This window comes from Salvelinus namaycush, chromosome 26 (assembly GCF_016432855.1).
Source record: "Salvelinus namaycush isolate Seneca chromosome 26, SaNama_1.0, whole genome shotgun sequence".
In the NCBI taxonomy this organism is placed as follows: domain Eukaryota; kingdom Metazoa; phylum Chordata; class Actinopteri; order Salmoniformes; family Salmonidae; genus Salvelinus; species Salvelinus namaycush.
Genome location: NC_052332.1, coordinates 26,508,156 through 26,535,127, shown reverse-complemented (window position 1 = coordinate 26,535,127; position 26,972 = coordinate 26,508,156). Strand labels below are relative to the sequence as shown.

The window sequence follows — 26,972 nt, the reverse complement described above, 5'->3', positions numbered from 1 at the left end:
GGTAATAGGGTCACTTATTGTTACCACTCCCTCTTCTAATTGGAAAAGCTGTTCAAAAGAGGACATTGTATTATTTTTTTGTACTCCCTGACGAAGGCCATGCAGCCGAAACGCGTCGGGGTTTTAAAACTTTGTTTCTATTGAACATGCAATACTAATAAAGGCATTTAAATTAATTATATGAAGAGTGCCTTGGTCCTCTCTTTTTGATGACCAATTTACCAAAGCACCTGTACCAAAATGTACTATTGTGTACCTTAGTAGCGCTTCCCTTCCTCCTTTCTACTAATGTAGCCTTGTTTAAATTTGACACTTCGCGGCCACCATTGTTTGACAGGTGACTGCAGTTTGGATTGAATTGTGGGTCTTCTCAACCCCACAAGTGATCAAAGTTCTTCACTCGCTCCCTCGAGCTAAATCGAAGGCCGAGGGGGTAACGTTAGTGAATTGGACCTCCACTTAAAATGGCAATTAAACTGCATCCGGTTTCGACGGGGATTCCCGGAGGGAAAGTAGCTAGCGCGAAGATTGAGGTTAAAAATAATGTTAAAAATAACGTGTTTGGACCGCAGACTGATCTCGCTTCCTCCCATCTTTGAGGACATGTATTTCCTTTGCTAGAGCGGTTACTCGAATATCTTGTCAATATAATAGACAATCTTTGTCATAAACCAGTGTTGGATTTGGCCGAGCATCTACGTCACACTACTTTTCTTCCCCTACTCGCACCAGGAACAGTGCTGAACGCTCGGCTCGGGGGAATCAAGCGAGCTAAACACGCCTTCCATTGCCGTGGTAGCCCCACTCCGTCTAGCTGAACTACTAGTAAATAACTACAGTGGGTTACCTCGTCGCCGTTACTTCATGGGTACGGTGTCGCGGTCGTTCATAGGCAAGCTAGTTAGCAGTATCATCCCTCCAGCGCTAGCTAGTAGCCAGCTAACGTTAGCAGCTCAGTGTTGATTCCTTTGACTCTATCTACCGCTGACACTGGTGCAAATGAGTGAACCGGGGAAGAGTTTGCTTTCTTCCCCTACTTCTTCAGGGGGGCAACCTGCGGGGTCTGACACCTACAAAGGCTGGCTGTATAAATGGACTAACTACTTGAAGGGCTACCAACGCCGGTGGTTTGTCCTTAGCAACGGCCTTCTGTCATATTACAGGTAATTGCTAGCAGCTAGCTATGCTACCGTTAGAAAGCTAGTTAGAATGCTAGCTGCGTTAATGCAAGCAAAGTCAAGTGCAGTTTAGAACCAATCCCACAGTGACTGTAATTTCTATAGACTGCTTGGCGTGAACAATTAATATAAATGCAGCAACGTTAACAGGTAACTTTAGAACTGCTGTAGTTGGACCAATATTACTCACCAAAACAAGTATGTTAAGATATTTGGCAATTGAGAACAGCATGCCATGATGAGCATCATCCCACAGTAAGGCAATTCTCTAGTCAGTCAATGACCAGGCATAAATGCTGAATGTGTGGGAGACAATTAGGCAAAAGCAGAAAAATAGAAACTTATCAGACTCCAAATGAATGAATATACACTCAGTGGACAGTTTATTAGGTACACCCATCTAGTACTTGATCAGACCCCCCTTAGCCCCGAATAATTCAGGCTGTTCTGGAGTCAATGTTCAGGTGCACTGTGACGTTCAAACGTTACTCAATTGGTATCAAGGGACTTCCCCATTACACCACCGCCACCAGCCTGTACTGTTGACACTAGGCAGGATGGTGCCATCGACTCATGCTGCTTATTCCAAATCCTGACTCTACCATCAGCATGAGGCAGTAGGGACTGGGATTCGTCGGACCAGGCAATGTTTTTCCACTCAATTGTCCAATGTTGGTAATCACATGCCCACTGGAGCCACGTCTTCTTGTTTTTAGCTGATAGGGGTGGAACTCGTTGTGGTCAACTGCTGCAATAACCCATCCATGACAAGGACTGACGAGTTGTGTGTTCCGAGATGCTGTTCTGCACACCAGTGTTGTACTGCGCCGTTATTTGCCTGTTTGTGGCCAGCCTGTTAGCTTGCACAATTCTTGCAATTTTCCTTCGACCTTTCTCAACAAGCTGTTTTCGCTCACAGGACTGCCGCTGACTGGATGATGTTTGTTTGTCGCACACTGTCGTGCGTGAAAAGCACAGGAGCCCGGCCGTTTCTGAGACACGAACCAGCGCGCCTTGCACCGACGATCATACCACGCTCTGTCGCTTAGGCCACTCATTTTGCCCATTCTAGCCATACTGTTCACATTTGTGAACAGGATGGTGTAACTAATAAACTGACCAATGAGTCTATATTTATGGTTGCTTATATGATGACATTTGCACATTTCATGTAGATAATTGTTATCAATGAAGCTTTGAATAATATTTTAGATGAGATTCCTATTGGAAGACCTTTTTTTTTGTGGGTGAGGGGTTATTTTACAGGAATGACTGTCAGCGCGTACGACACTGCATATCTATGTAACCTACGAGACCCACCTAGGTCGTTACATTTCATTATGATGTATAAGATGTCAGACATGATTTATCTGATGCTTTTAGAATGTGTGGTCCTCTGATTCAGTAACGGCCTTCACAGTTGTTAGGCACAGTTCCCTAAAACCAGTTAAGAGGGATGTCAGCCAGACTGTGTTATGCACTAATATTTGGTATTTGTCAGAGGTGTGTGTGTGTGGACACACTTGGACATCACCACTTTCCCCGGCTGCCCTACAGTCTCTGATGGGAATGCATGACTGCTTTGCCGTGTGTGTTTATGTAACTGAACTCTTGAGTACCAGCACAGAATAAAGAGTTAAATGCCCTGGCATAACCAACGCATTCACATTGCACTGACATGCACACACAGATACACTGCCAAGCACTCACATCAGCTATGCTCAAGTAGGTGCAGGTGTAACAAACCATGAGATACTGTACTCCTATGAAAAATAAATAATTGCATGTGTGTGTGGCTGAATTTGTGTGGTGTGCATGTGTGTGTGGCATTTCTGTCTCTAGAACTAGATTTAGTCAGCAGACTCTTTTCCCTTGTCTCTGTGTGTGTTGGTGTGTGTGCGTCTCTGTGCATTAGGACTCAGGCAGAGATGGCCCACACTTGCCGTGGCACCATCTCCCTGACCACGGCACACATTGAAGTGGGTGACGCGTGCCACCTGGTGCTAACCAGTGGAGGGCGGAGCTACCACCTGAAGGCCACCTCAGATGGGGAGAGTCAGCGCTGGGTCTCTGCCCTCCAACAGGCTAAGGCCAACGCCAGTCACATGATGCACCAATCAGGTGAGAGACAGTGGAAAATTATATGTTTGAGTGGATTGGGATGTTTTTAAATGGGAGAGTGAGTGAAGAATGTTTATGACAACACTGATTTGTGACCCTTAGAATTATGAAAAAGTTATGCCGAAGTATTGAGACTAGGATATTTTACCTTTGGAGGTGAAAATGTATTAACTGTCCACAGGTTCTGTTTTTGGAATTTTCAAGTTTGGGCACCCGAGGTAAACAAATCGTATAATGTAGCATTCCGTGTCAAGGTTACCAGTGTCATTCATGCAATCAACCACAAGGTGGTGGACTTGCTCAATAAATGTTGACTGTTTATGACAAGTGTTCCTGTTTTCTCTATTTTACTAGGCAAGTCGGTTAAGAACAAATTCTTATCTTCAATGACGGCCTAGGAACATTGGGATAACTGCTTTGTTCATGGGCAGAACGACAGATTTGTACCTTGTCAGCTCAGGGATTTGAACTTGCAACCTTTCGGTTACTAGTCCAACGCTCTAACCACTAGGCTACCCTGCCGTATAATGAAACATTTGAATATAATTATTGTGGGGGTTGGTTCTGTTCCCTTAAAAACCTCCGATGGAGACACTCGCTTATCAGTCATTTCAACAAGCTATCATGTGGCTTTTTTGCTAATTGCATTGCTAAGAGTGGGCACTGCTCTGGTGTCCTTGAGAATACATTTTCTTGATTGAACTGTGTAGTTTTGAGCTGTCTCCACCGATTGCTGGTTTAAGTCCAGTTCTCTGATTTGCACTTAGTGAGCTTGTGGAAAAGAGGGTGACTGCGAAGGATGGTGCAAGCGCACAGCTTGTAATGGCATCTCTCTCTCTCTCCTCTCTCTGCCTTACATCTAATTTCTATCTTCCCTCACACACTTGCTCTCTCTTTCCCCCCATACCCCTCCCTTTTTGAGTATGACGACAGCCAGAGTTGAATGAAGCGACCTTCCAGCATTTATACTCCTCCTCCCACTGCTATGGGAGGAGAGATGCTTCATATTTCCATTAAGACTATTTTCTCTCCATCTGCACTGTAGAGAAAGAGATTGAGTGCAGCCTCCTAATGAGTTTTCCTCTGTAAGTATTTATTACCTGCAATAACTATAATGAGGAAAGAATTGTCAAGTAAGCTATAGTGGAGGGGTTGGTGTGTGTATTTGTGAGTGGATTCATTCCCTGTGTGGTACTGTAAGGTGTTTTTGTCCTCATGGTAATTCACTTTGACAGTCAGTGGGGTAGACTTATTTTGTGGGGTAGACTTAATTTATCAGCTGCACAATGTTATTTGGCATCTTTAATGTGTCCGCTTCTCTTTGCGGCAATGCTCAGTCAAAAATCTATCTTTAGCTCCTTACTGATTTGAACTGACCTAAATATGACAGATGGTGGTAATACATGTAATGCACGTTTTTCTACAGATAGGATTTATGACTGATTTTCTCAGTGCTCTGCATTCATTCATTAGAGAGGGGTTGTGCCTCTGCTTCGTTCCACAGTACTCTTACCCTCTGGAGGGTTTGTCTGTGTATGCTTGTGTTTATGGACATGGGTTTAAACTTTAAAGTCATCTGTTTGTTTACTTAACCTTTATTTAACGGGTCAGTTAAGAACAAATTCTTACAGCCTGGCGAGTGGTGAGTCAGGGAAGTAAGTTGAGAAAAGATTCTTATGTACAATAACAGCCCGGCAAGTGGCTATGGTCAATGCGGCTAAACAGATGTAGCAAATGAAGCTACGCTAAGTCACTGAACAGCATTTGTTAGATCTGAGCCCATTTAGATGATTTTCCATTCACCCATGGCTCAGAAACTGCTGAAACTACAGTAATATAGGACATTGGACACTTGTGGTGCAATAATAGTAAACATCATTCCTTTCGCAGAGCTGTGGATTTTAATTGAGTATTAGCCTCATGATCTCTGCTTTAATTCCCTGGTCTCTGAGATTGGGCACTGTTGGAAGAGTTGCCCCCATATTTAGGAGCTGTTATTGTTGTTGTGGTATTGTTTTGTACCAAGGGAAGTTAATCAGATTGGTGTTTACTGTGTGTGTGTGTGTGTGTGTGTGTGTGTGTGTGTGTGTGTGTGTGTGTGTGTGTGTGTGTGTGTGTGTGAGAGAGAGGGGGAAAGTGAGTGTATGGGCTATGTGTGTGTGATCTACTGATGATTATAACAGAGGTCTTCAGTAATTAGATTCTAGATGATAATAGATGGACACACCAGTTGTCTTAGATGATTGCAGCAGAGCAAGATGTTTTGCCGGCAACTTTAGCATGCCGCCAGCTTTTTGCTGACTTTCCTTTATATCTGAAAGGTATTGCCGGCAACAAAGCCTGTAATTTTATTTCCGCCTACCGACCTAGTCATAATTTGATGTTTAAAAGATGTTTAAAAGTCCCGCCAACCCATCAATATAAAGTATTCATACCCCTTGATTTACAGTGCCTTCAGAAAGTATTCATACCCCTTGATTTATGCAAATCTATTAAATTAAATACAGATATCTAATTTACATAAGTATTCACACTGCTGAATCAATACTTTGTAGAAGCACCTTTGGCAGCGATTACAGCTGTGAGTCTTTTTGGGTAAGTCTCTTTCCACACCTGGATTGTGCAACATTTGCCAATTATTATTTTCAAATTTCTTCAAGCTCTGTCGAATTGGTTGTTGATCATTGCTACACTACCATTTTCAGGTCTTGCCATATATTTTCAATTAGATTCAGTGGTGGAGAAAGTACCCAATTGTCATACTTGAGTAAAAGTAAAGATGCCTTATAAGAAAATTACTCAAGTAAAAGTGAGTCACCCAGTAAAATACTACTTCAGTAAGTAGTATACAAGTATTTGGTTTTAAATATACTTAAGTATCAAAAGTACAAGTAATTGCTAAACTATACTATAAGTGTAAATCATTTCAAATATCTTATATTAAGCAAACCAAACTATTCTAGTTTTTTACATTTATGGATAGCCAGGGGCACACTCCAACACTCAGACTATAGGTCGACCGATTAATTAGGGCCGATTTCAAGTTTTCATAACAATCGGTAATTGTCATTTTTGGACACCGATTATGGCCGATTTACATTGCACTCCACGAGGAGACTGCGTGGCAGGCTGACTACCCGTTATGCGATTGCAGCAAGGAGCCAAGGTAAGGCGCTAGCTAGCATTAAACGTATCTTATAAAAAAACAATCAATCTTAACATAATCAATAGTTAACTACACATGGTTGATGATATTACTAGTTTATCTAGCTTGTCCTGCGTCGCATATAATTGATGCGGTGCCTGTTAATTTGTCATTGAATCACAGCGTACTTTTCCAAATGGGTGATTTAACAAGAGCATTCGTGAAAAAAAGCACTGTCGTTGCACCAATGTATACCTAACCATAAACATCAATGCCTTTCTTAAAATCAATAAACAAGTATATATTTTTAAACCTGCATATTTAGTTAATATTGTCTGCTAACATGAATTTCTTTAAACTATGGAAATTGTCACTTTTCTTCCGTTCTGTGCAAGCAGAGTCAGGGTATATGCAGCAGTTTGGGCCGCCTGGCTCGTTGCGAACTGTGTGAAGACCATTTCTTCCTAACAAAGACCGTAATTAATTTGCCAGAATTTAACATAATTATGACATAACATTGAAGGTTGTGCAATGTAACAGCAATATTTAGACTTATGGATGCCACCTGTTAGATAAAATACGGAACGGTTCTGTATTTCACTGAAAGAATAAACGTTTTGTTTTCGAAATTATAGTTTACAGATTTGGCCATATTAATGACCTAAGGCTCGTATTTCTGTGTGTTATTATATTATAATTAAGTCTATGATTTGATAGAGCAGTCGGACTGAGCGGTGGTAGGCAGCAGCAGGCTCGTAAGCAGCACTTTCGTGCATTTGCCAGCAGCTCTTCGCTGTGCTTCAAGCATTGTGCTGTTTAGGACTTCAAGCCTATCAACTCCCAAGATTAGGTTGGCAATACTAAAGTACCTATTAGAACATCCAATATTTAACTGTATATGAAATACAAATGGTATAGAGAGAAATAGTCCTATAATAACTACAACCTAAAACTTCTTACCTGGGAATATTGAAGACTCATGTTAAAAGGAACCACCAGCTTTCATATGTTCTCATGTTCTGAGTAAGGAACTTAAACGTTAGCTTTTTTTACATATTGCAGTTTTACTTTCTTCTCCAACACTTTGTTTTTGCATTATTTAAACCAAATTGAACATGTTTCATTATTTATTTGAGACTAAATAGATTTTATTGATGTATTATATTAAGTTAAAATATGTGTTCATGCCTCCCGGGTGGCGCAGTGGTCTAGGGCACTGCATCGCAGTGCTAGCTGCGCCACCAGAGTCTCTGGGTTCGCGCCCAGGCTCTGTCGCAGCCGGCCGCGACCGGGAGGTCCGTGGTGCGACGCACAATTGGCATAGCGTCGTCCGGGTTAGGGAGGGTTTGGCCGGTAGGGATATCCTTGTCTCATCGCGCTCCAGCGACTCCTGTGGCGGGCCGGGCGCAGTGCGCGCTAAACCAAGGGGGCCAGGTACACGGTGTTTCCTCCGACACATTGGTGCGGCTGGCTTCCGGGTTGGAGGCGCGCTGTGTTAAGAAGCCGTGCGGCTTGGTTGGGTTGTGCTTCGGAGGACGCATGGCTTTCGACCTTCGTCTCTCCCGAGCCCGTACGGGAGTTGTAGCGATGAGACAAGATAGTAATTACTAGCGATTGGATACCACGAAAATTGGGGAGAAAATGGGATAAAATTAAACAAAAAAAACAACAAAAAAACAAATATGTGTTCATTCAGTATTGTTGTAATTGTCATTACAAATATATATATATAAAAATCGGCCGATTAACCGGTATCAGCTTTTTTTGGTCCTCCAATAATCGGTATAGGTATTGGCGTTGAAAAATCATAATCGGTCGACCTCTAACTCAGACATCATTTACAAATGAAGCATTTGTGTTTAGTGAGTCCGCCAGATCCGAGCCAGTAGAGATGACCAGGGATGTTCTCATGATAAGTGTGTGAATTTGACCATTTTCCTGTCCTGCTAAGTCTTAAAAATTTACTTTTGGGTGTCAGGGAAAATATATGGAGTAAAAAGTAAATAATTGTCTTTAGAAAGTTGTCATGGGGGGGACAAAATGGCGCCGTAGAGAGAACACTGCGTTTCAGCGAGCTCCCGTGGCATTCGTAAATTTATATTCTTTCATTAATCTCCTAGCTTGAAAAAGTGGTAGAATTGGCTAAATAAGTTATCCTGCAATGAGTCTTGACGGTTATTTCTCCAAAATCTCCGACAACATGCCCAGCAGAGCTACTAAGAACTCGACCAAAACCACCATCCCTGTAGATGTGCAGGAGGAGCTAGCTTACGTTAGCGAAGCTAACACCGTTGCGGATCCAGGCACAATGGACCTGGTGATTCAAAAGATGACGGACAACATTACTAAAGTGATCGATGTTAAGATAAGAACGGTCTTGGAAGCAATAGCAGGCCATTCAGCTGAATTACAGAGGGTGGTCAAACGTGTCGATGAGGCGGAAGGAAGAATTGCTACAGTGGAAGCTTCAACTACAGCTATGGACACTAAGATGAAAGCACTTGAGAAACAGGTGCGCGAAATGGCGGAGCACATTGACGACTTGGATAATCGAGGACGCAGATGCAATATTCGTGTTGTGGGACTCCCGGAAAATTCTGAAGGGACACGTTCAGTAAAATCTGGTCGTGTGAAGCTGGACAGAGCCCATCGCTCCCAAGCACCGATACCCGGTCCCAACCAGCGCCCACGGCCAGTGGTTATAAAGTTCCACAACTTCACCGACAAGCAGCGCGTTATGGATGCGGCTAGAAACATCGGCTCTGAAGGTAGTCAACGTAAAGGTCCAAAGGTCTCATTCTTCAATGATTACTCCACAGCGGTTGTACGAAGACGCAAAGGGTTTGATGAGGCGAAGGCTCGACTCAGGAGAATGAAGATGGACTACGCACTGTTGTACCCGGCCACATTGAAGATTATGGTCAACGGATCGCCTAAGAAACTCTCCACGCCTGAAGAGGCTGTGGCGTTTATTGACTCTCTCGGGTAAATATCTTTAAGCTGCGCCGCCGCAGCATTGGATAACTTTATTATCTTATTTGAATCTGATCATGAAACAGTGGTGTGAGTTCTCACATGCTCCGGTTCAGTAATATTCGTATTTTTATTATTTTTCTTGCTAAAGTAACTGCCGCTATAGCTCAGGCTGAGATATGGGTGAATCTATATTGGTGCCCAGGCTTGGTTTTAGGTGGAAGAGCCTCAATCTTCATATATTGATTTTCATATGTATAAAGGACGAGGCTATTGAGTGGCAATGCAGACTTAAGAGTCTACATTGGAAAGTTGAAATCCCCTGCATGTTAGCTAGTGGGAAAACCCCCTTTTGGATCTTTACATGTTTAATTTTTGGGTTTAGTATAGTTAGAGTTCAGGGTTCATATCGTTTGTTTATGCTCGGTGAGATAGAAGAGAGTTCAACACATGGAAAAAGATTGAGCTCCCTACTATCTCCGAAGAACAGAGGTCTCTCCTTAATGCCCCTATCACCGAGGAAGAGATAATGTTCGCAATTAAGAATCTGCAAAACGGTAAGGCCCCAGGACCAGACGGGTTTGGTAGTGAATTCTATAAAGAGTTTCATGGCCTGATCCTTGAGCCATTGCGTGATATGTTTAACCACTCATTTTCAAATGACCAGCTCCCTCAAACGCTGAGGGAAGCCAACATATCACTTATTCTCAAAAAGGGAAAATGTCCAGAGTCTTGTTCCTCGTACAGACCAATTTCCCTTCTGAATGTGGATAGAAAATTACTTTCTAAAATTCTAGCCACAAGATTAGAGGACTCACTGCCACTAATTGTGAAAGGAGACCAAACTGGCTTCATTAAGGGCCGTAAGTCGTGCAACAATGTCAGGCGGCTTCTTAATGTAATTCAAGCCTACCAACAAAGTGCTAGGGATGGTCTTGTGCTCTCCCTAGATGCTGAGAAAGCATTTGATCGTGTGGAGTGGTCTTACCTACTCTTTGCTCTAAATAAATTTGGTCTAGGGGACAACTTTATAAAATGGGTGAAAGTTTTATATGATGATCCTCAGGCTGCTGTCCTTACTAATGGGCTAAGGTCAAATAGCTTCTCTATATACAGAGGTACCAGACAGGGCTGCCCTTTGTCCCCCCTCCTATTTGCACTCGCTATGGAACCACTGGCCGAGGGCATAAGGGTAACGCCTGCTATACAGGGGCTGCTCATTGGTGAGGTTCACCATAAAATAAGCTTGTATGCTGATGATGTCCTGATATTCATCTCTAATCCTGAGACCTCAACTACATCTCTTATTAATATTATTCAGCGAATTCTCAGGCTACAAGATTAACTTAACTAAATCAGAGGCTATGCCACTTGGTAGCCTTCACTCTGTACCTAATACTTCTCCCCCCTTCCCTTTTAAATGGTCTCCCTCAGGCTTTACGTATCTGGGTATATTTGTAACTCCTAAATTCCAGCAAATGTACAAAGCCAATTTTGTTCCCTTGTTTGATACAATAAGACAGGATCTGGAGCGCTGGAACTCTCTCCCGATTTCTTGGTTGGGTAGAATATCCCTCTTGAAAATGAACATTTTACCTAGACTACTTTACCCAATCCAAATGATCCCAGTATTACTCTCCAATAAGATAATAAAGGATGTAAATGGATGGCTAAGTTCCTTCATATGGAGTAAACGCAAGCCAAGGCTTAAGATGGCAATATTGCAGCTGCCAAGTTCTATGGGGGGCTTGGATCTGCCCAATATCAGGTTCTATCAGTGGTGTGCCCACCTATGTTATATTTCTGATTGGATCACAAACGATGACTCCTCTATTTGGTTAGACATTGAGACTTCTCTTTCAAAATACCCCTTACAGGATCTTTTATTTTTCAGAAGTTTCAAGTCTGTAGAAGATCACTGCAATAATCCTATTACACTTAACACACTCAAGGTTTGGAGGTCAGTTCAGCGCTTCCTGGGAAGATCCAAACTAACCTCTGCTCTTACCCCAATTCTTAACAACCCAGATTTTGGTCCAGGATTGCTGGATGCTGGCTTTAACTTTTGGCTTAATAAGGGCATACGCAGACTAAATGACTTATTTGCTGATAAGATTCTATTGTCATTTGAGCAGATGGTGGAGAAATATCGACTCCCAAAGCAGGACTTTTTCCGCTTCCTACAAGTAAGACATTATATTGTGAAGAGCACCACCTTAATTGGTAACCCTGATATGTCTGTCATTGAGAGAATGCTTTTTTTTCCACAAAGGAAAATGTCTGTAAGTCTGTTTTATGATGCTTTGAGGTCCTCCCCTGCTGTCGATACACAGAGGGTGAAACAAGTGTGGGAGAAAGAATTGTCTGTGACTATTGACGAAGAGATGTGGGAGGACATTTGGAGATATGCAAAAACAATATCTATATGTAATCGTACTAGAGCAATCCAATTAAGAATAATACACCGACTGCATATATCCCCAAATCGCAGACATGCCTTTAGCCCCTCTTCCTCTTCTCCTCAGTGTCTTAAATGTAAAACTGATACAGGCACCCTAACACATTGTTTATGGTCATGTACCAAAATACAAAGATACTGGTCTGGTGTTCTGCAAGAAATTGAAAAGATCCTAGGGGTTGATCTAGAATTGGACCCAGTTTCTTTACTGTTAGGTCTCCCTAGTAGGCATGTTACTTCTGTGAGTAAGAGGAGGCTTTACAACATCCTTACCTTTGCTGCAAGGAAAAACATCCTTTTACGGTGGATTAGTGATAAGGTTCCTTCTATTAAAGATTGGCATAAGATACTTTTTGAATGGGTGTCTCTGGAATATCTGACATGTACATTGCATTCTAAAACAGATCAGTTCTACAAAGTGTGGGAACCCTATCTAAATTACCTAGAACCTGAGGTATCAGCTATTATGCTGCAAGGATTCTCTTAGAATGGTGGTGATCTAGGTATTCAGAATTACACTGTATGTTCCATGTGTGGAACCTAACTTCTTAGTTTAAACCGAGCTTTTTTGTTTAATTTCTGTTTGTAAGTTTGTTTAAAATGTATGTATTGAGAGACGCAGTGATGGGGATGGGGTGAGAGAAGCGGGGAGAGGAAAATGGTGTGCGTATGTGTGTGTATGTGTATGTATATGTGTATATATATATGTATGCGCAGGTATGTGTAGGCGGGTGCTGTTTTCTGTTGTTGTTTTTTTTGCCTTGTCTCTGTTGTTGTATCTCTTTAATATGGGTGAAAATTGTGAAATTCCAATAAAAATACTGTTTAAAAAAAAAAGAAGGAAAAAAAAAGAAGAAAAAGTTGTCATAAATAGTCAAGTACAGATACCCCCAAAAACTATTTAGGTAGTACTTTAAAGTATTTTTACTTAAATCTACTCAGTGCTGTAAAGTACTTAAGTAAGACTTATAACTCGGCCACTCAGGAACATTCACTGTCTTCTTGGTAAGCAACTCCATTGTAGATTTGGCCTTGTGTTTTAGGTTATTGTCCTGCTGAAAGGTGAATTAATCTCCCAGTGTCTAGTGGAAAGCATACTAAATCAGGTTTTCCTCTAGGATTTTGCCTGTGCTTAGCTCCATTCTGTTTCTTTTTTATCCTGACAAACTCCCCAGTCCTTAATGATTACAAGCATACCCACAACATGATGCAGCCACCACTATGCTTAAAAATATGGAGACCCCAGGCGTCCTTCTTTTCACTCTGTCAATTAGGTTAGTATTGTGCAGTAACTACAATGTTGTTGATCCATCTTCAGTTTCCTCATCACAACCATTAAACTCTGTAACTGTTTTAAAATTACCATTGGCCTAATGGTGAAATCCCTGAGCAGTTTCCTTCTTCTCCTGCAACTGAGTTAGGAAGGACGCCTGACTGGGTGCATTGATACACCATCCAAAGCTTAATTAATAACATTACGGGGTATTGTGTGTAGATCAGTGACACAGAATCTCAATTTAATCCATTTGAAATTGAGGCTGTAACACAACAACATTTGGTAAAGTGAAGGGGTGGGAATACTTTCCGAAGGCACTGTAAGTGTCCACTCGTAACACCTTACAGTAGCTCACACCACCTGTCTCTCCTCTTTCCTTACTCCTTCTCCTGGCATCTTTCCTTTGCCCATCCCCATTGTGGGTTCCCTCTCCATCACCTGTAGGGGTGGATCACTGTCACACATGAGTCATTCAGATGTATGAGTCATGGCTATCTCTATCAGTTATCTGCTGACATGTTTTCCTCTGACTCCCACATATGACAGATGATGATGTGTACTTAACGATTGCACAGACACAAACATACCATGCAGCCCTCCTCATCTCCTTCTACTGTGTAGCAGATATTACTAACAGTCAATTTAGGCTACATTATCACAGTCCATTTAGACTACATTATCACAGTCCATTTAGGCGACCTTATCACAGACATTTCCTAGGATGGGTGTGCTTCTATTCAGAGTCACAGGTTTGGTGACTATGGTAAAACAATTGTACACTGGTGTCATAGCAGCACCATGTAGAGCAGCTGTCAGAGGTGTGTGTGTGTGAGAGAGAGAGAGAGAGAGAGAGGGTGAGGGATATCTCCTGGGTGCTCTTATCTGTCTCTCTCCCCATGTGCTGTATATGTGTCATCGGACCACTGCAGATGTCTGAAGGAGTTTTCACTCTCATTTTAATCTTCTTCCCCTGAGAGCTCATAAATCCACTTTCCATTATTTTGTTTTTTTCTAATAACAGCATGGGAGTCCTTCACTGTTGTCTGGCGCTCCAAGGCTGCTCTGCCTGACACTGGCCTTGATTCAGACAACCTGCCTGGGAGATTGTAGCTTATATATGCATGCATGTCACATGAAGCAGGCAAATGCAGAAGCTGATGGATTTGGCCCAGATCTGTGTTTTTACGGTAGGATCTACTGTAGGTATTTGGGATATTTACATTGTTTATTCTGACATTTACTTAACAACCACTGGATTCACACAACAGTAGTGTTTGAGTTTGGCAAAGTTCTGTCGATATGGAGATGAGTAGCCTAGATTTTATTTCTAGACAGCAAGGGCTGTTTATAATTTGAGTTGTTCTGATTTGGTGCTTTTTGATGCCTCTGGCACCATGTAAAGTGCAGGGTTTTACAATGTTGTTTTCTCTAGCGTTCCATCTTGTCCAATGTCCTTGACTACCAGTGAACAGTAGGATTCAAGTTCTGAGGTGTCAATAATCTAGTCTACAGGGTAGGACTCCAGATTACTTTGTTGTTGTATGATGCAGATGGCAAGGTTGTGGAGATCTAGGTGACCGTGGCGGGTGTTTCAGACACCAGGCTCCAGCAGCTCTGAGATGTCTGTAACACTGCTGCTCTCACTGAGAGACTTGTCTGTCTATTCCGCCTGTCCTCACTCTCTGAGCTCCTTAAAGTCCACATAATGATCGCACCCCAGGAATATGTCTGCCTCTGCTGGTATTGGTCGATTTATTTCCTCTTGCTGCCTCTCAGCTGCCTGTGACTGATGGTACCAACACGGGGGAGGAACGGATGGAAGTGAAGTGCGTCATCGTCTTTCTCCCTCCGCTGCTAAAAATAACTCAGTCCTCCAATTGCTTGGGCCTGTGTTTCCACAGCGACCATAGAAATGTAATTCATAGCTTCCTGTTTGCGGGGGGGGGGGGGGTCACAACGGTGTATAGCGTTAATATCTCTCTTCCCGTCTCACACTCTCGATCTATTCCCATACATAACTTCACATCTCTGTAGTATCTCTCCATCTTTGTCTATCTCTTTGTCAGTGAGAAGTTATTGTTTTATCTCTGCCTGCATCACAACTATAATTGTCTACAGTATCTCTACCTCATCTTCTCGTCCATAATGGAAACTGTATGACCGTCCGAGGGCACGAAAGGAAATAACACATTCCGCCCTTCAAATCAATCATAATGTCTTCTCCACTTGCAGATTTATATAGTCAATGCTATTCTAAGAATATGGCTTTGTAAGCAAATGCCTGAATGAATGGAACAAATTCAGTGCTGCTCCCTCTAACCATCCCTACCACCCTCTGTCTGTACAGATGACTCTGGAGACGAGGCCCCCGTGCCCCAGCCTGACCGAGCCCTGACCCAGGGGGCTCTGAAGACCCTGGCCAGTAAGCTGGACGACCTGAGCACCTGCAACGAGCTAATTGGCAAACACGGCGCCGCCCTGCAGCGATCCCTCAGCGAGCTCGAGGACCTGCGCACGGCCACCGACGGCACCGACAAACTCAAGACTGTCAACGAGCGTGCCACACTCTTCCGCATCACCTCCAATGCTATGATCAATGTGAGGACCGACTCACTTTGCTAACACTTTGCCAACATTTCAGTACAACGCCTACTGGCTACTTCAATCGATTTTTTTAGTATAACCAATGCTAGTAGTCATCCTACTGCTTTGATCAATACAACAATAAGAACTCTTAATGCCATGATCAATAGAAGTGTTTATTATATTGGACTGTGTGTTGTAGCTATGCTCTGTAACTTTAGAGGTGTCATTGATATATTGTACCCTCTGTGGCTGCCCTCTCTGTATGGTCTCAGGCCTGTCGGGACTTCCTGGACGTAGCAGAGACACACAGCCGGAGGTGGCAGAGAGCCCTGCAGTATGAGAGAGAACAGCGCCACCACCTGGAGGAGACTATTGAACAGCTAGCCAAGCAGCACAACAGCCTGGAGAGGGCCTGGAGAGAGGCTCCCAGCACACACCCAGGTCAGAGGCGCGCACACACACACACCAGTCTGTTCCCTCATATTTGATTAAGATTAGAAAACACTCAATGGTTTAAGCTCCTACCGTGAAGGTAGTTTGGTGCAGTTTATTGCTTGGTATGGATTGGAATCTCACAAGAAACTGTCCCTCTGGTCATCCCAGGCACTGCATTCATAGTGGGATGTCGCTGGTTTATCTTTCAGAATTTCATTTATTGTAGCATAAATGCACTCCGGTTTGAGAAATAAGATCTACACAAACAAAACACCCGAACTCAAACTGTAATTATCCTGTGTATCTGGCAGACGGAGGTGAGAGAACGCAGGAGGGGGACGCCAGTGATGAGAATGAAGACACAGAGTTCTTTGATGCCATGGAGGACTCCCCTGCCTTCATCACAGTGACCGCCTCTGACCACACCCAGCACAGGTCAGTCAGGGTCACTGGGATGAAACCCTGATGAAGGAAGCTTGCTGTTGAAACATGAGTTATTACATGTGTTGCATCGGATTCAGAACCAGAATTTTCCTCAGTCAGGGTCACTGACCTTATCTCTACTGATCATGGGGCCAAGTAGAGTTCATTCATATAGCTATGTAATATGACGATGCTAGCATAATTCATTAGGCTTTATTATGTATAATGAATTAATTTGACTGTTTTGTGTATATAGTAGTTATAGTGTGTTTGTGTTTCAGACGCTCCAGCAGTAACCAGAGTATCATGAGTGGAGGATTACCCAATAATGAATGGAGCCACAATGAGAATGTGAGTCTGCAGTCTTATGCTTTACCACCTCTTTACATACAGAGGTTTAGTAAACCATAGGCAAGTTTATCTTACCTGAGGGCAGGGATCATCAACTAGATTCAGCCGCGGGACAATTTGTTTTTCATGAGTGGATGGTCGGGGGGCCGGAACCGAATTACAAATCATTTGTATTATTGTAGATTAACTGCAAATTAACCGCAAGAAGCCCAAACATATAAAATGTTTGATTAAAACCTATTAAATTTAAACCTTGCTTACATTTGTATACGGTCACATGTGTCTCTCTATTATGTGTGGGAATACGTTTTTTGCTCAGAAAACTTGGGGGGCCAAATAAAAGCACCCGTGGGACACCAGTTGGGGAACCCTTGCTTAGGGCCTCAGGGATTGTATGATACAATACTTTAGGGTGAAATAATATATCCTGTAATACCTCTGCTTACCTGATTAACCGTGGTTGACCATGCATGTGTTCCTCAGGACTCTGGCTCCAACAACGTGCAGCTGCGTAGAGTAAGACGGAGCCGCATCCCAGACAAACCCAACTACTCCCTCAACCTGTGGAGCATCATGAAGAACTGCATCGGCAAGGAGCTGTCCAAGATCCCCATGCCTGTAAGAGAAACGATAAGTGATTATATGGTCTGTACTAGTGTTTGTGTATTAAGCGCAGGACGCAACACCAACGTGTCTGCCTGCATCTGTGACCTCAGGTAAACTTCAACGAGCCCCTATCGATGCTGCAGCGTCTGACTGAGGATCTAGAGTACAGTGACCTGCTGGACCGGGCGTCTCGCTGCGAATCGTCCCTGGAGCAGATGTGCCTGGTGGCAGCCTTCTCTGTGTCCTCCTACTCCACCACCATCCACCGCACTGCCAAGCCCTTCAACCCCCTGCTGGGGGAGACCTACGAGCTGGACCGCCTGGACGACTTCGGCTACCGCTCCATCTGCGAGCAGGTCAGACACAACGAACACCCCGGCACACTCTCTCTCTGAAACATGTATGTCTAACATGCACAGAGACAAACAGAATGGCCCACGCACTACTGACGACGTCACCCTCCTCGTCCTGCTCTCTCAGGTAAGTCACCACCCCCCAGCCGCCGCCCACCATGTGACGTCACAGCGAGGCTGGACCCTGTGGCAGGAGATCACTATCGACAGCAAGTTCAGAGGGAAATACATCTCTGTAATGCCATTAGGTGAGCCGTGCATACCCAGTACATACATTGTCCTCCAATATGCACTAAATACTGGTTACATATACAGAATCATGTCACATAGCTATTTCAAATCCATCTTAATTAGATATTTTGTATAATGTTGTTTATTTGAATTATCTTTTTCTCTAGGCTGCATCCACCTGCAGTTCCACTCCAGTGGGAATCACTATGTGTGGGGCAAAGTCACCTCCACGGTGCACAACATCATAGTGGGCAAACTGTGGATTGACCAGGTGAGTGTCTCACATATTTAATGTGTGTTTGTATATTTGTATACAGTCCGTTTGTCCCTATTGTTTATATACCGATGTAGGATGGGGAAAAAATACCTATATTGTCACAGCTATGTAATCCTGCAGCAACATGATTTGAACATTTAGTCCTTAATGTTGCTTGATTGGTGGTTAGGCTATTGGCTGGCCAAAAGTAGGCTGCATAAGTGCAATACTCTTAATGTAACTGTGGGTTTTCAGTGAATTTATGTAAAACACAAAGTTGTTCTGCATTTCCTGCGGCGCATGACAATTCTCAGCAACAAAAGAGTGATCAAATGAAGTGCGGCACAGGAGGTTGGGGCAGCTTCACTGAGGAGGACGGTGTCGCAGTAATGACTGGGGTGAAATGGTATCGAATACATCAAACAAATCAAATGTATTTATAAAGCCCTTCTTACATCAGCTGATATCTCAAAGTGCTGTACAGAAACCCAGCCTAAAACCCCAAACAGCAAGCAATGCAGGTGTAGAGGCACGGTGGCTAGGAAAAACTCCCTAGAAAGGCCAGAACCTAGGAAGAAACCTAGAGAGGAACCAGGCTATGAGGGGTGGCCAGTCCTCTTCTGGCTGTGCCGGGTGGAGATTATAACAGAACGTGGCCAAAATGTTCAAATGTTCATAGATGACCAGCAGGGTCAAATAATAATAATCACAGTGGTTGTAGTGGGTGCAACAGGTCAGCACCTCAGGAGTAAATGTCAGTTGGCTTTTCATAGCCGATCATTCAGAGTATCTCTACCGCTTCTGCTGTCTCTAGAGAGTTGAACACAGCAGGTCTAGGACAGGTAGCACGTCCGGTGAACAGGTCAGGGTTCCATAGCCGCAGGCAGAACAGCTGAAACTGGAGCAGCAGCACGGCCAGGTGGACTGGGGACAGCAATGAGTCATCAGGCCAGGTAGTCCTGAGGCATGGTCCTAGGACTCAGGTCCTCCAATAGAGAGAGAAAGCAAGAAATAGAGAGAATTAGAGAGAGCATACTTAAATTCACACAGGACACCGGATAAGATAGGATAAATACTCCAGATATAACAGACTGACCACCCCCGACACATAAACTACTGCAGCATTAATTCTGGAGGCTGAGACAGGAGGGGTCGGGAGATACTGTGGCCCCATCCGACGATACCCCCAGACAGGGCCAAACAGGCAGGATATAACCCCACCCACTTTGCCAAAGCACAGCCCCCACACCACTAGAGGGATATCTCCAACCACCAAGTTACCATCCTGAGACAAGGCCGAGTATAGCCCACAAAGATTTCCGCCACGGCACAACCCAAGGGGGGGCGCCAACCCATACAGGAAGATCACGTCAGTGACTCAACCCACTCAAGTGACGCACCCCTCCTAGGGACGGCATGGAAGAGCACCAGTAAGCCAGTGACTCAGCCCCTGTAATAAGGTTAGAGGCAGATAATCCCAGTGGAGAGAGGGGAACCGGCCAGGCAGAGACAGCGACATGGTTTCGCATGTGTTTGATTCCATTTGCTTCATTCTGGACATTATTATGAGCTGTCCTCCCCTCAGCAGCCTCCTGTGGTGGGCGGTGTTGTAGAGAATCTACCTCACTCTGCTCTCTCTCATTATGTCTGCATGAATCATCAGGTCTCCATGTTTGCCAAAAACACAATCCAATCTGTTTTTTCCCATCTATCTATCTCCATCCCTCCCTGTCCTGCTTTGCTGTCCTCACTCTCAACATTGTCCCTCATGATTAATGACACCAATAGTAATGATTATGATATATTGCTAACATTGATAAACCAGAAGTATTTTGTAATCATATTGTTGACAGTGTGTAGATAATGCTGAAGCTAATTTCCACCAGGAGAATCATCAGCCTGTGGCATGGGATAAATAGCCTGTGTTTTTCTCTTTGTAGTCTGGGGACATTGAAATAGTCAACCACAGGACCAAGGACAGCTGCCATCTCAAGTTTGTCCCTTACAGTTATTTCTCCAGAGACCTCTCACGCAAGGTAAATCTATGGTTTTAGAAACAGAGGCAGTCCTTCCCACATCCTCAATGTTTCCTCCCTCCCTCTGATGTTGTGACTCCAGGTGACAGGTGTGGTAGCAGACAGCGAGGGCACGGCCCATCACATTCTGTCTGGGACCTGGGACGACAAGATGGAGAGCGCCAAGATAGTGGAGAGTAGCCGGGGATGTGGAGGGTCAGAGGGCAAACAGAAGACCCTCTATCAGACCCTCCAGCCCAAAGTGCTGTGGAAGAAATACCCTCTCCCGTAAGATCAGCCTGCCTGCATATTATCAAGTCAGCCTTAAGCATCTTAGCGACACTTCTTACTCCCATATCACTACCCGTCGCTACTCGCCCTCTCCCTCTCTGTCCATCCTATCTATCTGTCTCACCTCAGTGTTTTCTCTCCACTCCCCAGGGAGAATTCTGAGAACATGCACTTCTTCTCCTCCTTGGCCCTGACCCTGAACGAGCCTGAGGAGGGCGTGGCCCCGACTGACAGCCGCCTGAGGCCCGACCAACGGCTGATGGAGGCGGGGCTGTGGGACGAGGCCAACGCCCACAAACAGCGTTTGGAGGAACGACAGAGGCTGGAGAGGAGGAAGAGGGAGGCACAAGCAACACAGGTCCTGGAAGAAGGTGAGGAGGGTAGTGAAAGGACTTGATAAAGGACATCTCAAGAGAGATTACAGTATAGAAACTAGGAAGCAAAAGTGTGACAATTGCAATACAGTGTATGTCAGCAAGATGTTACCCATATGGAGTTACATATGTGTATGTTTGTGTCTCTGACTCCTTAGGCCAAGACATCGAGGGCTTCCAGCCACTGTGGTTTGAGAGGAGGACAGATGATTCAACGGGGGAGAGCACTTACGTGTACAGGGGTGGATACTGGGAGGCCAAAGACAGACAGGACTGGAGCCAATGCCCTGAGATCTTCTAAGGCTCCACCCCTGGGTCTGTGACATCACTGGAGGGCAGAGCTGAGGGAATAATGGACAAGCAGAGGGAGGGGTCCACATGCTGCAAACACATTGACATGTGGCCAACTCTTTTGTCAATGTGTGTGTGTTCCAGAAAGACGGAGCCCTCCATGCCAAACTTCAAGAACATTCTCTGTCCCCTTCACCGACCAGTGTGTTTCCCAAGCATGGCCTCGTGTGTGTGTGTGTGTGTGTGCGCGCGTGTGTGCGTGGCACAACAGAGTAAGTTAGAGAGACAACCTATTTGAGATATTTTGATTAAGAGTTACAAAATAGATAGAGCTATTGCATGGAAACCCATATTTATTTGAGGTGGTATGTCTAGTGGTGCCTAGCGCCCAATTGATCTGGTAATAAGGTAATAACTACCGTAAGTTTATAATATTATAGAATAATATTGGGACAATTGTATGGATAAGTGGGGAGGAAAGGGGGGAAAGTGAAAGAGGTTGTGTTTTGGTTCTAGGATGTCCTGTTCCAGTCTGAGCAACTATCTCCAATATATACCAAGGGTACAAAAGATTAGGAACACCTTCATAATATTGAGTTGCACCACCTTCTGCCCTCAGAACAGCCTCAATTCGTTGGGGCATGGACTACAATGTGTCAAGCGTTCCACAGGGATGCTGGCTCATGTTGACTCCAATGCTTCCCACAGTTGAGTCAAGTTGGCTGGATGTCCTTTGGGTGGTGGACCATTCTTGATACACACAGGAAACTGTTAAGCATGTAAAACCCAGCAGCATTGCAGTTCTTGACACACGCCAACCGGTGTGCCTGGCACCTACTACCATACCCTGTTCAAAGACACTTACATATTTTGTCTTGCACAATCACCCTCTGAATGGCACACATACACAAACCGTGTCTCAAGGCTTGAAAATCCTCCTTTAACCTGTCCTCCCTTTCAGCTACACTGATTTGAAGCAGATTTTCTTTTAGTTGACAGCAATAAGGGATCAAAGCTTTCACCTGGATGCCGTGTCATGGAAAGAGCAGGTGTTCCTAATGTTTTGCATACTTTACATATCTATATGTAACTATGCATATCTATATGTAACATTGTGCAGTGCCAGTGTTTCCTTCCGTTGCAACAGCTAGGCACTCCCCAGATTTGTAACTTAACAGTGCATTTCTGCAGTGCATGAAAACACCCATGTAGTGGACGCTGATATCACTGGACACTTTTGATCTGTACAGACCTCATCTCGGAAACCAAGAACTAAAGTCTTTACCAGTTATGTTACATGCGTCTTTCCATGAGTGATTAGTACAGACCAAAAACGGTAGAGGAATTTTTAGTATGTAAGAAGCTACCCACGATTATGATCATTTGTAAACGATATCGATTGTGTTCTAATGTCTTGATTTCTCAAATGTTGATGAGGGTGCATTATGAACAGACAAAATGGTAAATCTTAACAAAATTGGTTAATGATTCCACCCTGTGCAATGAAATGTTTCAATGTCTTAAATATTTTTTTTAATAAGAAGAAATCGTCTGAATTATACTATAGGATGTGTAATGTCGGGTTTCACAATGCAAAGGAGGTGTGTACTCCAATTATTACACATCTTTGTGTTTGACTGCAGGCATTTAAACATGCACCATCAATGAACTCAGATCAGTGTTGTGGCACCACTTGTAGCTAATGCATGGTTTAATGTGCTCATGCACTGCTGCCTAGTATTAATTAGGCATTAGCCTCAATAGTTGTTTCTAGACTTCATTCACAGAAGAACATTGTGTGAATTCACCTCTTGTGCCCTAGGTCTTTGAAAATTGACTTTTTTTTGCTTGAACAAACACAAACTGTCTCAATGTGGTCTTTGTAAACACCCACAGTGTTATCAGAGATGGTCTATAATGTAGTAACCAGCTTTGGTGTCATGCAGTTCTCAACTCAAGACATGATGAGAAATAAATGAGACAAGTTGAAGACTCAAAAGCCAAGAGGAGATTTCCCCTGGGACAGTCTGTCTGATCTGGGCTAGCTGGTCTGATGGGGCTGCACACTCCACATTACTCGTTTGACGTCATCTTGGCTCTAGCACACATATGTATTCAAGGTACCACTCAATAAAAGCAATTCAATCTAATTATGTGCACTTTATTGGCTTGCCAGATTTGTAATCATGATAAATGTTCGTCTTCAACTGACCTCAACCTGAGGATGAAAAATACTTTTTCTGTTTTTAATGTTGCTGCAGTTGCACTTACATCCAGCGGGTGCCGCTATAGCCTACATTTTAATATTGCTGATGTAATGCCATGTCCACTTAAAGTAAAAAGAAAAAAGCTTCATTCTGACATCGGGCTTGCATTGTCAAATGCCATGTAAGTATTCAAGCATACTATGGCTTGAAAGCAGATTGGTGTGGCGACAAGTGGTATTCCGGTGGTCTAATAATTCAAATACAATTATTGTGTTAGGCTATAGATATGATTAGAAAAATGAAAATGCATTGCAAACAGTGAATAGGTAATTGCCTTGTTCACATGATACCATGATTTGAAATATCCTGGATGTACATGCACAACCATAAGATGTTATATGCTTAATATGGCACAGAATTTAGGATGACATAACCTAGGATAACCTTAGTGAATGGAATATCCTAGTGTTCCTGTGTCTTCTTATAAAAGATCATTTTGGAATTAAGCATTACAGTAATTATATCTGAACAAATGTGAAAGTTTGCACAATTTGTTGCTGATCAGTCAACATACAGTCCTTTTGGCTGTTTTAAGGCGGTGGTGTCGTGCTCACTGGCAAGATAACATCTGTACTGTATTCTACACTGAGAACAGAATGTTCCAAACTGAGGCAGAGTATCATGCATTCTGTTTTTCACATACAACTCCTCACTAGGGGGTGGGAATGCAAGGTGCTGTGGTAAAGGGGGGAACAATCTCACTGCGATTTCTGTCCCATGTGCTATATTTGCATTGGTGGATTGTTTGTTTTTTAATACAATCAGTAGATCAACATTTGTTCACTGTGTACATTGAGTGCTCTGTTTAGGTTAATTCATATTTGTGCAGACATGTTTTATTAAGTGTTATATAAAAACAAACGCCTTTAGAGGAAGAAGTGTGCTGTATGTGCTGACACTGCATAATAAAGTAACGCTTCTTATTCCTCTCAGTTGCATTTCAGTATGTGTTTCACTCTGCAGCTCCTCCGTACTCCTCTATCGGCAGGTTTCTAGGTGAGGCCTATTTCTATCTATCTAGACATGTAGCAATATGGCCATAGACTGATATTTTATACTGTATCAGGGACCAACGTGGGCAACGCATAAGTGTCAAAGATATAAGTTGGATAGCCCTAAGAGGCAAGCAAAGCAAGTAAGCTGTGAGTGTGTGATGTTTTATGTAGTTTTTACCTAAGCTTAGCCTACTGTAAAAGGTATAGGCATGAGCTCTTGTCCAGGCTAAGGTAATCTTTTCTTTGTTACTGTCCCAGTAAACAAAGAGAGGGTGATTGTTTTATCAGACTGTGGCTGCTGGTGTGGCCATACGTTGGGGGGTAGGAAAAAAAGGATAAAAGTGGAACATGTTTTGAGTGAATATGGAGTGGTGGATCACAGAACTTTTGGAAGAGTTACAGAAGGAAATTGAATGTGAGGAGAGTGAGGATGAATTAACTGCGGTGGAAGGTTCGGTGAAGACCGTCGAATTTGAGCCTTGTCCTGATGATGATAATTCTGATCATCAGAGTAGTGCAGAAGGTGTCGTATGCTGACGAAGTGCAGAGAGTAGTAGAGGAAGGTCGGTCCAGGGTGAGGTATCCTTAGTCCCTGTGAGTAGGCCAAGGCCAATAGAGAGTGATAGGAATAACATGTGCTTCATTAAGGTTGTTGTTTTGGCGTTCATGGCCATGGTTGTCAATTGTACAGCAGGAATGGAACGTTAATCACAGAGGATAGATGTTGTGGTGGCAGCTGCAGAGAAGTACTTGGGCATATGAGATTTTACTGCAAAAGAGTTACCAGACGTTTGAACTATAGTGTCCCGTCCTCCCAGGCTGCAGGCCTGGAGTAAGATCAGATAGGGCCAAAGTAGTGTAATAATGGTGAGGTTGTAATGGGTGCAGGGATAGTTGGTAGGGCAATTTTTTCACAAAGTGTAATGAATTCATACTACAGAATAGTAGGCTGATGCACAGTCAATACTGTAGGTGGCGGCAGAAGAATATATATATTTTTTTACCTTTATTCAGTTAAGAACAAATTTGTATTTACAATGACGGCCTACCAAAAGGCAAAAACCTCCTGCGGGAACGGGGGCTGGGATTAAAAATGTAAATATTGGACAAAACCCACATCACGACAAGAGTAACTCCACAAAACTACATAAAGACAAACCTAAGACAACAACATAGCATGGCAGCAACACATGACAACACAGCATGGTAGCAACACAACATGGCAGCAGCACAACATGGTAGCAGCACAAAACATGGTACAAACATTATTGAGCACAGACAACAGCACAAAGGCAAGAAGGTAGAGATAACAATACATCACCCGAAGCAGCCACAACTGTCAGTAAGAGTGTCCATGATTAAGTCTTTGAATGAAGAGATGGAGATAAAACTGTCCAGTTTAAGTGTTTTTGCAGCTCGTTCCAGTCGCTAGCTGCAGCGAACTGAAAAGAGAACCGACCCAGGGATGTGTGTACTTTGGGGACCTTTGACAGAATGTGACTGGCAGAACGGGTGTTGTATGTGGAGGATGAGGCCTGCAGTAGGTATCTCAGAGGGGGGGAGTGAGGCCTAAGGGGGTTTTATAAATAAGCATCAACCAGTGGGTTATGCGACAGGTATACAGAGGAGTATAGAGTGCAGTGATGTGTCCTATAAGGATCATTGGTGGCAAATCTGATGGCCGAATGGTAAAGAACATCTAGCCGCTCGAGAGCACCTTTACCTGCCGATCTATAAATTACGTCTCCGTAATCTAGCATAGGTAGGATGGTCATCAAATCAGGGTTAGTTTGGCAGCTGGGGTGAAAGAGGGGCGATTATGTTAGAGGAAACCAAGTCTAGATTTAACCTTAGCCTGCAGCTTTGATATGTGCTGAGAGAAGGAAAGTGTACCCTCTAGCCATACTCCCAAGTACTTGCATGAGGTGACTACCTCAAGCTCTGAACCCTCAGAGGTAGTAATCACACCGGTGGGGAGAGGGACATTCTTCTTACCAAACCACATGACCTTTCTTTTGGAGGTGTTCAGAACAAGGTTAAGGGCATTAAGGGCAGAAAAAGCTTGTTGGACACTAAGAAAGCTTTGTTGTAGCATTTAACACAAAATCCGGAGGCGGGCCAGCTGAGTATAAGACTGTATCATATGAATATAAATGGATAAGAGAGCTTCCTACTGCCTGAGCTGTTGTTGATGTAAATTGAGAAGAGCGTGGGGACTAGGATCGAGCCTTGGGGTACTTTCTTGGTGACAGGCAGAGGCTGAGACAGCAGATGTTCTGACTATACACTGCACTCGTTCAGAGAGGTAATTAGCAAACCAGGCCAAAGACACCTCAGAGAAACCAAT

The 26,972-nt window shown here is 43.6% G+C and overlaps 1 protein-coding gene across 2 annotated transcripts; it reads left to right on the top strand.

Annotated features, from left to right (window-relative positions):
• The first annotated feature begins 373 nt into the window (after nt 1-373).
• On the top strand, nt 374-22,038 carry LOC120021315 (oxysterol-binding protein 2-like). Of its 2 annotated transcripts, none has more exons than XM_038965017.1 (14): nt 374-1,163; nt 3,094-3,299; nt 15,499-15,749; nt 16,010-16,178; nt 16,484-16,607; nt 16,877-16,946; nt 17,430-17,564; nt 17,663-17,908; nt 18,033-18,153; nt 18,304-18,407; nt 20,333-20,428; nt 20,511-20,695; nt 20,849-21,069; nt 21,231-22,038. In XM_038965017.1, the coding sequence occupies exons 1-14, from the start codon at nt 1,000-1,002 to the stop codon at nt 21,371-21,373; spliced, it is 2,235 nt and encodes a 744-aa protein (XP_038820945.1). In that variant the 5' UTR covers nt 374-999; the 3' UTR covers nt 21,374-22,038. The 2 variants fall into 2 exon arrangements, with proteins under 2 accessions (XP_038820945.1, XP_038820946.1); XM_038965018.1 differs by having other exon boundaries at nt 1,051-1,163; nt 3,021-3,299.
• The last annotated feature ends 4,934 nt before the right edge of the window (nt 22,039-26,972 follow it).